The sequence below is a fragment of the Lithobates pipiens genome, unplaced genomic scaffold, assembly GCF_037356315.1.
Source record: "Lithobates pipiens isolate NorthernLeopardFrog02 unplaced genomic scaffold, aLitPip1_a1.2 Scaffold_16, whole genome shotgun sequence".
Lineage (NCBI taxonomy): Eukaryota > Metazoa > Chordata > Amphibia > Anura > Ranidae > Lithobates > Lithobates pipiens.
In genome coordinates, this window is record NW_027507748.1 from 556,964,131 (window position 1) to 556,979,346 (window position 15,216).

General features: G+C 46.7%; 1 protein-coding gene across 1 annotated transcript in view; it reads left to right on the forward strand.

The window, feature by feature from the left end:
* The first annotated feature begins 4,723 nt into the window (after positions 1-4,723).
* The window catches only part of LRP1 (LDL receptor related protein 1), a 475,004-nt gene continuing 464,511 nt past the window's right edge, over positions 4,724-15,216 (forward strand). Inside the window, 1 exon segment of the mRNA XM_077483570.1 lies at positions 4,724-5,019. Coding sequence (XP_077339696.1) covers positions 4,935-5,019 — 85 coding nt within the window. The 5' untranslated portion in view covers positions 4,724-4,934.

A 15,216-nucleotide genomic window follows, 5' to 3' on the forward strand; every position in this document is an offset into this window, starting at 1 on the left:
ACAGGATGACGAGTATACATTGCAGTACACTGCACAGGATGATGAGTATACATAGCAGTACTCTGCACAGGATGATGAGCATGCATAGCAGTACACTGCACAGGATGATGAGTATACATAGCAGTACACTGCACAGGATGATGAGTATACATAGCAGTACACTGCACAGGATGGTCAGAATACATAGCAGTACACTGCACAGGATGATGAGTATACATAGCAGTACACTGCACAGGATGATCGGTATACATAGCAGTACACTGCACAGGATGATCAGTATACATAGCAGTACACTGCACAGGATGATCAGTATACATAGCAGTACACTGTACAGGATGATGAGTATACATAACAGTACACTCCACAGGATGGTCAGTATACATAGCAGTACACTGCACAGGATGATGAGTATACATAGCAGTACACTGCACAGGATGATCAGTATACATAGCAGTACACTGCACAAGGGGATGAGTATACATAGCAGTACACTGCACAGTATGATGAGTATACATAGTAGTACACTGTATGATGAGTATACATAGCAGTACACTGCACAGGATGGTGAGTATACATAGCAGTGCACTGCACAGGATGATGAGTATACATATCAGTACACTACACAGGATGATGAGTATACATAGCAGTACAGGATGATCAGTATACATAGCAGTACACTGCACAGGATGACAAGTATACATAGCAGTACACTGCACAGGATGATGAGTATACATAGCAGTACTCTGCACAGGATGATGAGCATGCGTAGCAGTACACTGCACAGGATGATGAGTATACATAGCAGTACACTGCACAGGAGGGTCAGGATACATAGCAGTACACTGCACAGGATGATGAGTATACATAGCAGTACTCTGCACAGGATGATGAGCATGCGTAGCAGTACACTGCACAGGATGATGAGTATACATAGCAGTACACTGCACAGGATGATGAGCATGCATAGCAGTACACTGCACAGGATGATGAGCATGCATAGTAGTACACTGCACAGGATGATCGGTATACATAGCAGTACACTGCACAGAATGATGAGTATACATAGCAGTACACTGCACAGGATGATGACTATACATAGCAGTACACTGTACAGGATGATCAGTATACATAGCAGTTCACTGCACAGGATGATCAGTATACATAGCAGTACACTGCACAGGATGATGAGTATACATAGCAGTACACTGCACAGGACGATGAGTATACATAGCAGTACACTGTATGATGAGTATACATAGCAGTACACTGCACAGGATGGTAAATATACATAGCAATACACTGCACAGGATGAGGAGTATACATAGCAGTACACTGCACAGGATGATGAGTTTACATAGCAGTACACTGCACAGGATGATGAGTATACATAGCAGTACACTGCACAGGATGATGAGTATACATAGCAGTACAGGATAATCAGTATACATAGCAGTATACATAGCAGTATACTGCACAGGATGATCAGTATACATAGCAGTACACTGCACATGATGAGGAGTATACATAGCAGTACACTGTATGATGAGTATACATAGCAGTACACTGCACAGGATGATGAGTATACATAACAGTACACTGCACAGGATGATCAGTATTCATAGCAGTACACTGCAAAGGATGATGAGTATACATAGCAGTACACTGTATGATCAGTATACATAGCAGTACGCTGCACAGGATGATGAGTGAACATAGCAGTACACCGCACAGTATGGTGAGTATACATAGCAGTACACCTGTGTATGGTACATATCAGTACACTACACAGGATGATGAGTATACATAGCAGTACAGGATGATCAGTATACATAGCAGTACACTGCACAGGATGACAAGTATACATAGCAGTACACTGCACAGGATGATGAGTATACATAGCAGTACTCTGCACAGGATGATGAGCATGCATAGCAGTACACTGCACAGGATGATGAGTATACATAGCAGTACACTGCACAGGACGATGAGTATACATAGCAGTACACTGCACAGGATGGTCAGAATACATAGCAGTACACTGCACAGGATGATGAGTATACATAGCAGTACACTGCACAGGATGATCGGTATACATAGCAGTACACTGCACAGGATGATCAGTATACATAGCAGTACACTGCACAGGATGATCAGTATACATAGCAGTACACTGTACAGGATGATGAGTATACATAACAGTACACTCCACAGGATGGTCAGTATACATAGCAGTACACTGCACAGGATGATGAGTATACATAGCAGTACACTGCACAGGATGATCAGTATACATAGCAGTACACTGCACAAGGGGATGAGTATACATAGCAGTACACTGCACAGTATGATGAGTATACATAGTAGTACACTGTATGATGAGTATACATAGCAGTACACTGCACAGGATGGTGAGTATACATAGCAGTGCACTGCACAGGATGATGAGTATACATATCAGTACACTACACAGGATGATGAGTATACATAGCAGTACAGGATGATCAGTATACATAGCAGTACACTGCACAGGATGACAAGTATACATAGCAGTACACTGCACAGGATGATGAGTATACATAGCAGTACTCTGCACAGGATGATGAGCATGCGTAGCAGTACACTGCACAGGATGATGAGTATACATAGCAGTACACTGCACAGGAGGGTCAGGATACATAGCAGTACACTGCACAGGATGATGAGTATACATAGCAGTACTCTGCACAGGATGATGAGCATGCGTAGCAGTACACTGCACAGGATGATGAGTATACATAGCAGTACACTGCACAGGATGATGAGCATGCATAGCAGTACACTGCACAGGATGATGAGCATGCATAGTAGTACACTGCACAGGATGATCGGTATACATAGCAGTACACTGCACAGAATGATGAGTATACATAGCAGTACACTGCACAGGATGATGACTATACATAGCAGTACACTGTACAGGATGATCAGTATACATAGCAGTTCACTGCACAGGATGATCAGTATACATAGCAGTACACTGCACAGGATGATGAGTATACATAGCAGTACACTGCACAGGACGATGAGTATACATAGCAGTACACTGTATGATGAGTATACATAGCAGTACACTGCACAGGATGGTAAATATACATAGCAATACACTGCACAGGATGAGGAGTATACATAGCAGTACACTGCACAGGATGATGAGTTTACATAGCAGTACACTGCACAGGATGATGAGTATACATAGCAGTACACTGCACAGGATGATGAGTATACATAGCAGTACAGGATAATCAGTATACATAGCAGTATACATAGCAGTATACTGCACAGGATGATCAGTATACATAGCAGTACACTGCACATGATGAGGAGTATACATAGCAGTACACTGTATGATGAGTATACATAGCAGTACACTGCACAGGATGATGAGTATACATAACAGTACACTGCACAGGATGATCAGTATTCATAGCAGTACACTGCACAGGATGATGAGTATACATAGCAGTACACTGTATGATCAGTATACATAGCAGTACGCTGCACAGGATGATGAGTGAACATAGCAGTACACCGCACAGTATGGTGAGTATACATAGCAGTACACCTGTGTATGGTCAGTATACATCGACCAGCCATACATTTATGACCACCTACCTAATATTCAGTAGGTCCCCTTTTTCTGCCAAAACAGCCCTAGCTGGTTGAGGCATAGACGCCACAAGACCTCTCAAGGTATGCTGTGGTATTTTGCACGAAGCTGTAAATTGCAAGCTGGGGCCTCCAGGCTCGATTGTATTGAGATCTCGAGAATTTGGAGGCCAAGCCAACACTTCATATTCATTGTTTCGTTCCTTAAAGAGGTTGTAAAGGTAAAAGTTTTTTTATCTTAAAGCATTCTATGGCCGAGTGATTCAGCGCGCCCGCAAGCACTCCTCGCTATGCGAGGGAGCTTGCGTGAAGTTGTCGAGTCCTTGCGGGAGGGAGTTGAGACATCCGCCGAGGGACCCCAGAAGACCAGGTTTGGGGCCACTCTGTGCAAAACGAGCTGCACAGTGGAGGTAAGTATAACATGTTTGTCATTTAAAAAAAAAAAAAAAAAACTCCTTTACAACCCCTTTAAAGCATCCTTGAACCATTTTTTGCAGTGTGGCAGGGTGCCACGTGACCTATAAGAAAACGTGAGTCATCAGACCAGGCCACTTTCTTCCATTGCTCCGTGATCCAGTTCTGATGTTTATGTGCCCATTGTAGGCACGGGTCATCATGGGCATCCTAACTGGTCTCTAGCTATATATCCCTATACGTAGCAAACTGCAATGCCCATTGTGTTCTGCTTTCAACACAAAAACTTCAGGGACAACATGTTCACTTGCTGCCTAATATATCCCACAGACATTCAGATGCCATTGTGATGAGATAATCAATGTTATTCATTGCCATCAGTATACACATCACACAGCAGTGTATGGACAGTGCCGTCAGTATACAGCGGTGTACGGTGAGTGTACATAGCAGCACATCGCCGTCAGTATAGAGATGAGAGCACAGAGTGGGGTCTGGCCGGATGACAGGCAGGGGGCGCTCTCTCTCTCGCACACACGTAGAGGGATGCCGGGGATGCCGGGTGCTCTGAGTCGCCCCTCTTTAGTTGGGTAGGGGGCGGGGAGTGTGCCAGTCCCGCCCAGTCCCTCCCACTCTCCTTCTCTCCCACATACTGTGTGTCCAGCCATTCCCTCTCATTAATAAGATTGCTGGATTCCTCCTCACCCCTCCTGGTCAGGGGGGAGACGCTGAAAGAGAAGAGAAGAGCCTGCATGCCCCCCTCTTACCTGCACCCCCTCCCCCTCTCTAGAAGGAAGGCAGGCGGAGGCCAGGACTGAAGAAGGAGCCCCCCTCCATCTCCTGGAGCCCCCCGGGACCGCCGCTCAGCCCCCACAATGCCGGCTACCAGGACAGAGGTGCCAGCTGTGCTCGTCCTGGGATTCCTCTGTCTGCACGTCTATGCAACCTCTGTGAACGATGGTGAGTCCATGGTGTCATCCCCATCCTGGGGGCTCTTCTCTATACACCTTTCCTCTGCAGGCCCTGGAGCTGACATCCCCAGCATGGCTGATAGACACATGTCCATTCACAGCATTGGGCTTCTTATTCTACAGCACAGGGCACAGGAATAATGCATGCAACAGTATAGACAGGGTGCAGTCCTACAGCATGCAATCATATAGCTGGGCTACAATGCAGGGCACAATCCTAAACATTCAACAGTACAGGCAGGCTAAAATGTAGGGCCAATACTACAGAATGCAACAATATAGACAGGGTGAAATGTAGGGCCAATACTAGAGAATGCAACAATATAGACAGGGTGAAATGTAGGGCCAATACTAGAGAATGCAACAATATAGACAGGGTGAAATGTAGGGCCAATACTACAGAATGCAACAATATAGACAGGGTGAAATGTAGGGCCAATACTACAGAATGCAACAATATAGACAGGGTGAAATGTAGGGCCAATACTACAGAATGCAACAATATAGACAGGGTGAAATGTAGGGCCAATACTAGAGAATGCAACAATATAGACAGGGTGAAATGTAGGGCCAATACTAGAGAATGCAACAATATAGACAGGGTGAAATGTAGGGCCAATACTAGAGAATGCAACAATATAGACAGGGTGAAATGTAGGGCCAATACTAGAGAATGCAACAATATAGACAGGGTGAAATGTAGGGCCAATACTAGAGAATGCAACAATATAGACAGGGTGAAATGTAGGGCCAATACTAGAGAATGCAACAATCCAGGCAGGCTAAAATGCAGGGCACAATACTAGAGTATACAACAATATAGACAGGGTGCAGTCCTACAGCATGCAATCATATAGCTGGTCTAGAATGCGGGGCACAATCCTAAAATCTAGGGCACAATACTAAAGCATTCAACAGTACAGACAGGCTAAAATTCAGGGGCTAATACTACAGAATGCAACAATCCATACAGGCTAACTTGAAAGGCACAATACTACATTATACAACAATACAAGCATGCTATCGTGCAGGGGGGAATACTACAGCATGCAACAATATAGGCAGGCTAAAATTCAAGGCGCAATACTACAGAATGCAACCATACAGACAGGCTAAAATGCAGAGCGCAATACTATAGTATTGCACCCTGCATTGTTGCATACTACAGAATGCAACAATATAGGCAGGCTAACTTTCAGGGCACAATACTACAGTATACAACAACATAGGCAGGCTAACGTGCAGGGTGCAATACTACAGTATGCAACAATGTAGGGGGCAATACTACAGAACGCAACAATCCAGGCAGGCTAAAATGCATGGCGCAATACTACAGAACGCAACAATCCAGGCAGGCTAAAATGCAGGGCGCAATACTACGGAACGCAACAATCCAGGCAGGCTAAAATGCAGGGCGCAATACTACAGAACGCAAAAATCCAGGCAGGCAAAAAAGGGCGCAATACTACAGTATACAACAATCCAGGCAGGCTAAAATGCATGGCGCAATTCTACAGTATACAACAATCCAGGCAGGCTAAAATGCAGGGCGCAATACTACAGTATACAACAATCCAGGCAGGCTAAAATGCATGGCGCAATTCTACAGTATACAACAATCCAGGCAGGCTAAAATGCATTGCGCAATTCTACAGTATACAACAATCCAGGCAGGCTAAAATGCAGGGTGCAATACTACAGTATACAACAATATAGGCACGCTAACATGCAGGGCGCAATACTACAGAATGCAACAATCCAGGCAGGTAAAAAAATCAAGGCACAATACTATAGAATGCAACAATACAGGCAGGCTTAAGTGCAGGGTGCAGAACTACGGCATGCAACAGTGAAGGGCATGTTAAAATGCAGGGCATAATCTAGGCAAAATAAAATGCAGGCTAAAAATGCAGAATGTCAGTCTATACCATGCAACAGTGAAGGCAGGCTAAAATGCAGACCACAATCGTAATACATGTAACAGTGTATGTAGGCTACAGTGCAGAATGCAATGGTGATTTCCTGCCCCCCATTCTTCTAATCAGAGACTGGGCTCCCCACTATCCTAGGAGATGTCATTTGTTCTGATTGGGAACACGCTCTGCTTAATTGCTTGGTGTGTCTGATAAGGAATCAAGTCCATTGTGGTGTTTGTTGTAACAATGGGATGTGATTTGTTTAGAAAGGTGTCCTTTGAAAAAAAAAAAAAAAAAAAGTGGGGGGGATGGGTCATTTTGCTTTTCAAGAGCCTGTCTCTCGGTCAAAGCTGAGTGTGATGTTCAGGAATAGCTGCCTGTATAGCATACCAATATTGTGTCAATGGTTGCAGAAATATTGACTTTCTATAGGTGTAAATATTGATGTTCTCTAATAATATTTAGATTCTGTAAGTAGAATTGTTACATTTCTATCTAATATATAAATATTGAATAGAAAATCTTAGATTGCATGCATCAGAGCCCATCCTCAGCCCTTCATGTATGGGAATGCACTGGTATGGGGCACTGTGATTGCCGGGTAACACACAATGACGTCTGTGCCTTGATGACCTGTTGTTGTTTATTGGGATAACTTTCATACCCGGTAGACACATTGTTCACATTCTCTTTGTTACATTTGATGCAATGACTGTGGGAAATGGAGACCTTTTTGTATTCCATCAGTGCTGTCATGATCGTGTCGCTTGGTGAAGGGCCTGGTGTGCTGTGTGTATTTATGAATGAGATCCCATCCATTGGTACCTCCAGGCTCTCAGATGTTCTCCATCGTGGTTCGGATGGGCCTGGTGATGGTGAGCAGGGAATCTGAGACGGATTCTGCACTGCAGTGAAGCCTGGATTGGAGTTGTGTGCTCTCACAATGTTGTCTTCTATGGAATCTATGAATATGCATATATTGGGATTTTTTTTTTTCTTTGTTTCTGGATGGAATTATTTATTCCAAAGCAGCGGAGCTTGCTGCTCAGGAAAACAAGGCTGACATTGTGAAGGCATCCCCATTGCAATTTTCAGGCTTCATCTGCAAGCAGAGAGCAGCTTCCTCCACAGAAGAGTGAGGCTGCAGTGCGCTTTCAGTGCGTGACATGGCATTTAACACTGGCAGGAAGAGAAAGGGAGCTTCATGGGAGCTGGATGTGTTTGCACACCAGATGTGAGGGGAACCGCTGCTAATGTCTCTCATACTTCGTATAAAAGGATTGTGTAACTCTTTGGCTAGTAGGCTGCCTTTATCTCTTTCTCAGAATTGTTATTTATTTTTATTTTTTCATTTAGTTAATAGGTTACATGCATTTCAAGAGCAGAAAATCAGGAATTTCCATTTAAACTAAAATTCTAACATTTCAATTTTGGAATTTGGTAAACCCTGACAGCAAGGGGAAAGTTACCTATTGATGATACAGCTGGATATAATTCCTACTATAGAACTACTAGTGTTTATTGGTGGAACAGCTTCCATATGAGACCCGAGTCCTTGAGGACCCCCATTATAACCCTAGGGGCAGCCCACCAATATCTGAATATGCCAAATCTAATGACACTTACTGTCATCATTCTCCTTACTTAATACTTGCTGTGCATATTCCATGCTTCTTCATTTAGCTTGTGGATCTGTTGCCATTGGGCATATGATTTCTTAGCCTTTTTTTCAACCTATCTATCCCAAAGGAGCTCTTAAAATTGTTAGGTTTCAGAGAACCTCAGTTAAAAGGAATTCATTGGGGGGGGCAGGGGAGGAATGTCCCTTACATTGGGGGGGGGGCAGGGGAGGAATGCCCCTTACATTGGGGGGGGGCAGGGGAGGAATGCCCCTTACATTGGGGGGGGCAGGGGAGGAATGCCCCTTACATTGGGGGGGGGGCAGGGGAGGAATGCCCCTTACATTGGGGGGGGGGGGCAGGGGAGGAATGCCCCTTACATTGGGGGGGGGCAGGGGAGGATTGCCCCTTACATTGGGGGGGGGGCAGGGGAGGAATGCCCCTTACATTGGGGGAGCCAGGGGAGGAATGCCCCTTACATTGGGGGAGCCAGGGGAGGAATGCCCTTTACATTGGGGGAGCCAGGGGAGGAATGCCCTTTGCATTGGGGGAGCCAGGGGAGGAATGCCCTTTGCATTGGGGGAGCCAGGGGAGGAATGCCCTTTGCATTGGGGGAGCCAGGGGAGGAATGCCCTTTGCATTGGGGGAGCCAGGGGAGGAATGCCCTTTGCATTGGGGGAGCCAGGGGAGGAATGCCCTTTGCATTGGGGGAGCCAGGGGAGGAATGCCCTTTGCATTGGGGGAGCCAGGGGAGGAATGCCCTTTGCATTGGGGGAGCCAGGGGAGGAATGCCCTTTGCATTGGGGGAGCCAGGGGAGGAATGCCCTTTGCATTGGGGGAGCCAGGGGAGGAATGCCCTTTGCATTGGGGGAGCCAGGGGAGGAATGCCCTTTGCATTGGGGGAGCCAGGGGAGGAATGCCCTTTGCATTGGGGGAGCCAGGGGAGGAATGCCCTTTGCATTGGGGGAGCCAGGGGAGGAATGCCCTTTGCATTGGGGGAGCCAGGGGAGGAATGCCCTTTGCATTGGGGGAGCCAGGGGAGGAATGCCCCTTACATTGGGGGAGCCAGGGGAGGAATGCCCCTTACATTGGGGGAGCCAGGGGAGGAATGTTCCTTTACATTGGGGGAGCCAGGGGAGGAATGTTCCTTTACATTGGGGGGGGGGGGGCGAGCCAGGGGAGGAATGCTCCTTTTACATGGGGAGGGGGGGAGCCAGGGGAGGAATGCTCCTTTTACATGGGGGGGCCAGGGGAGGAATGCTCCTTTTATATGGGGGGGGGGGCCAGGGGAGGAATGCTCCTTTTATATGGGGGGGGGGCCAGGGGAGGAATGCTCCTTTTATATGGGGGGGGGGGCCAGGGGAGGAATGCTCCTTTTATATGGGGGGGGGGGGCCAGAGGAGGAATGCTCCTTTTATATGGGGGGGGGGGCCAGGGGAGGAATGCTCCTTTTATATGGGGGGGGGGCCAGGGGAGGAATGCTCCTTTTATATGGGGGGGGGGGCCAGGGGAGGAATGCTCCTTTTATATGGGGGGGGGCCAGGGGAGGAATGCTCCTTTTATATATGGGGGGGGGAGCCAGGGGAGGAATGCTCCTTTTATATGGGGGGGGGCCAGGGGAGGAATGCTCCTTTTATAAGGGGGGGGAGCCAGGGGAGGAATGCTCCTTTTTATATATGGGGGGGGGGAGCCAGGGGAGGAATGCTCCTTTTTATATATGGGGGGGGGGAGCCAGGGGAGGAATGCTCCTTTTATATATGGGGGGGGGAGCCAGGGGAGGAATGCTCCTTTTTACATATGGGGGGGGAGCCAGGGGAGGAATGCTCCTTTTTACATATGGGGGGGGGAGCCAGGGGAGGAATGCTCCTTTTTACATATGGGGGGGGGAGCCAGGGGAGGAATGCTCCTTTTTACATATGGGGGGGGAGCCAGGGGAGGAATGCTCCTTTTACATATGGGGGGGGAGCCAGGGGAGGAATGCTCCTTTTACATATGGGGGGGGAGCCAGGGGAGGAATGCTCCTTTTACATGGGGGGGGGAGCCAGGGGAGGAATGCTCCTTTTACATGGGGGGGGGAGCCAGGGGAGGAATGCTCCTTTTACATGGGGGGGGAGCCAGGGGAGGAATGCTCCTTTACATTGGGGGGGGAGCCAGGGGAGGAATGCTCCTTTACATTGGGAGGGAGCCAGGGGAAGAATGCTCCTTTACATTGGGAGGGAGCCAGGGGAGGAATGCTCCTTTACATTGGGAGGGAGCCAGGGGAGGAATGCTCCTTTACATTGGGAGGGAGCCAGGGGAGGAATGCTCCTTTACATTGGGAGGGAGCCAGGGGAGGAATGCTCCTTTACATTGGGAGGGAGCCAGGGGAGGAATGCTCCTTTACATTGGGAGGGAGCCAGGGGAGGAATGCTCCTTTACATTGGGAGGGAGCCAGGGGAGGGATGCTCCTTTACATTGGGAGGGAGCCAGGGGAGGGATGCTCCTTTACATTGGGAGGGATGCTCCTTTACATTGGGAGGGAGGGGAGCCAGGGGAGGAATGCTCCTTTACATTGGGAGGGAGGGGAGCCAGGGGAGGAATGCTCCTTTACATTGGGAGGGAGGGGAGCCAGGGGAGGAATGCTCCTTTACATTGGGAGGGAGGGGAGCCAGGGGAGGAATGCTCCTTTACATTGGGAGGGAGGGGAGCCAGGGGAGGAATGCTCCTTTACATTGGGAGGGAGGGGAGCCAGGGGAGGAATGCTCCTTTACATTGGGAGGGAGGGGAGCCAGGGGAGGAATGCTCCTTTACATTGGGAGGGAGGGGAGCCAGGGGAGGAATGCTCCTTTACATTGGGAGGGAGGGGAGCCAGGGGAGGAATGCTCCTTTACATTGGGAGGGAGGGGAGCCAGGGGAGGAATGCTCCTTTACATTGGGAGGGATGGGAGGAATGCCCCCTTACATTGGGGGCCAGGGGACTGGTGGGCAATGGGAAGAATGCCCCATACCTTAACAAGCTCCATAAGAGCCCTTTGGTTGCATGGTACCCTGGCTGAGAAATACTGCTCTATAGAGCGCTTGATGGACACAGGAAAGAAACACTATATAGTTGTAACCTGGCAAGTGTTAATCCTGGAAATTGATGAATTTACAGTCAAGCCATACACTTTAAAATATTGCCACTCCTTTTCCAACACTTTTTTTTTTGTTGTAGGCTACTGTTGTAAAAAATGTGGTGGTTTGAATTTTTTAATTTCCTAGTTTTTTTTATTTTTTAAAGGAGTCCCACCATAGAATTTATTTCTTGCTCCTGTCCCCTGACTACAACAAATTGCCTTTTGTTCTGTCTCCCTAGGTGGTTCTGTTTCTGAGATACGCTCAACTGTGGCCCACTCCCTCCACCACTCGCCAACCACTTGTATATCAAGGAAACAAATATTTAATTAGTCCTGATTGACAGCGCTTGTCTTGGGTACCAGATGCCACCCCAAGACATACACTGTCCCTAGGCATGCAGGGGGAGAGGGGCATCCCTGCATCATCATCACTTGTGTTGATATGGGGAACTGTCAGTTGGGTTTTGTTTTCCTTCAACCAGTTGCTTGAACCAGAAAAAAACAAAACTGAATGTGTATATATATATATATACCCTGCTTAATTCTTTCTTTCGCTATCTTAACCACACAAGAGAAGTTTTACCTGGAATAAGGCTTTAAGTGGGATTTTCTTGTTCTTATCTCCACTACCCAATTATGGAGAGTGCATTAAATTTGCATAGAATAGAGAATGCATGTGTTTTAATAAAGGGAGACTAGACAGTTCAGGGTTGTCACACATGTTGACCACCTTCAAGCATCTCCATCTTCTTCATCTGACTTTGTCGAAGGGGAGAAAATTGTTGGCCGAACAGTGCCTGCATCTAATAATTTCTTTACTTTTCTCTTAGTTTGTGTCGTGTCTATAGGACAGGAAGTGAAAGGAAATCTCACAGATAGCCAAGAAAAAAATCTGACCATGGTTTTAGCAGACCCATACAAGTCTCACTTAATGGTAGCAAGACCCAGTGTAGAAAGTTGTCTGTACTGAGCTTGCATTTATATGGACATATACCCGCGTCTGTCTGAGCTGAAATTCGTACACCTTTGCTGTTGATTACATGCTCGGCCTTTAATGAGTCATTCATGCCTACACATTGTTGATGTTTACTGTGGGACCTGAAGGCAGCGGCACTGGCGCATGGTCCATTTATGCTATATACATGTAATCATTAGCACAAATGCATAAAATACGGACCTCAAAGCATTTGGTTTACTAAATGCTGTGGACCAAAGAAAGTGGTGTCAATGGGCCCATAGCATGCAATACTGCTGGGTTCAGGTCCATCTAAATTACAAATCCGATTTGTATTTTAGGCCCATGGGCATGATTCCTAAGCAAGCAGTTTGCTATGGGGGCACCCAAGCCCAGCCACTGCTTCCTCTGTCCATTCAGACACAGAGCCATGACTCGGCCCCATCCCTTTCTCTCCTCATTGGCTGGCTGGCTGACTTTGACAGTAGCGAGAGGCAGTGGCATCAAGGGGGGGAGAGTCCTGGGCAGCTGAGACACTTGTGCACCATCGCTGGATCTAGATGAGCTCAGTAAGTATTAGACGGGCTCAGGGGGGCTGCTGCACACAGAAGGCTTTTTATTTTAATGCATAGAATGCATTCTCTTTTAATTCAAGCCTACGTGTTTAGCTGACTGATAATCATTGAAGTCCGGGAGTCATCTGTGAGAATACACTGATCAGCAGTACAGCCATTGGCTGCAGCGGCTGATCAAATTCTGGTTTTCCAGCAGATCCAGACAACAGAAGCTAGTATAACAATCAGCTTCTGCCAAACAGACAGGGCTACACACTGATCTGGCTGATTCCTGCTGAATTTCAATATGTGTACACCCAGCAGCATGTTCACCTTTTTAATGAAATGGGCTATGCAGCCAAGGGGCTCTAGTAGGTTTAAATGCTGTTTAATGTGTTGCCTAATGACATTGCCATACTTGTAATCGATTTGCAGCACACCCAAAGCCTGGCAGAAAAAAAATCTGAGCTCAGTTGCTGCTGCTATGCTGCTACGGGGTAGAGAGTTCATTGCGCATGCATGGCCTTTGAATGAGGGATTGCTCTTGTGATGCAGGGATTGAGTGTTTAACATATGATGCATTCTAGCAACTAGTCAGGATGAAGGAATGATGACTGTATAAGGCTGGGTTCACACGGCGCAGATCCGTTGGATGGACTCCGCTAGCTCAGCAGGGGATCGCTCCGTTGATCCCCACTGACAGGTTCGTCTCCGCTCGCTGTGTAGGGATGGACGTATCAGAGCCCCGCTGTTTTCTATGGGGAGATCGGATGAAAATGGACAGCCTGTCTGTTTTTCATCCAATCCACTGGACAGATGGCGAAAGTGTCACCATCCGTCTATTTTGAGCGGATCTTGTTGGATTGGATGGCAGGCAGGTGTCTACGGACACATCTCAGTTGAAATCCGCCTGCCCATAGAAGTCAATGGGTGGCCCGCTTGGATCCGCTTGAAAAAATGGAAAGGCAGATCTGAGCGGGCCGATCGTGTGAAAGTGGCTTAAGGCTCTATGTACTATATAAGCTTTAAAAATGCAAGAAAAAAACTGGATGAAAAAGTAGTGGTTTTGTGCCAGCTTTTAGCATCAGTTGGAGCTTTCAGATTTTTCTTCTTCTGGCAAATCGCTCCATAAAACGCATCAATTTTTTTTTTTTTCGTTTCTAGACTAAAATAGTTTGCATTGACACATAGGATAACACTATTTACTTCTAGAAGCAGAAGAAAAAAAATGCCCAAAAGCTGCTGCTGGGCGAGTGTGCTTTTTGTTTTTTTTATGCTAGTATGCATTGGACCTGAGAGATTTTCTGCCAGTCTTCGGGTAAGCCACAAATGGCACTTGTGGCAATAACATTAAAGCTGAAGTGTGGGCAAAAACTTAATTGGGGCATTAGCTAGGTACTAGTAAGGTTCCTATAATCATGTGGCTGCTGGCCGCTTCTTATTTCTTGAACAATGTTACTTACATGCAGCCTTTGGCAGCGATTTTAGTGCTTAAGTACTGGTGGAGGAATTGAGTTTGGTCCAAAGCACAGCAATCACAGTGGATTGCTCCATTATTGCGTTCACAAATAATGATGCTGAATAGTTAAATCTCTCAATAGGGAAGAAATTTAAAGCTTCTGGAATGAATTATGGGGAGTATTTTTTTTTAAAAACTATTCTTGCCCCTTTGCTTACATCACCGGTCATATATGTGAATGAGGCCGGTGACGTCACTGGTTGTTAAGGACGTGGTTATGCACCCACCAGTATCCGAACGCCCAATCAGCCAAAGTTTGGAATAAATCTTAAGCTTATCCCTACTTATGACTGATTTAATGACTTGGTAATCATTATTGCTTTAGCAGCATAGTGATTTAAGTGTTTTGCTAAATAGCCAAATTTCTCAGTAGCAACATTCTGCCTTCACACCTTTTGCAGTGCATTTACACAAAGGACATTCATGCAAGTTTCTTTGTGTTGTATTAGGGAAGCATATTACTTTGAATGGGCTCCCTAGCACACTAATGCCCTGTACACACGGTCAGACATTCCAACTACAAAATCC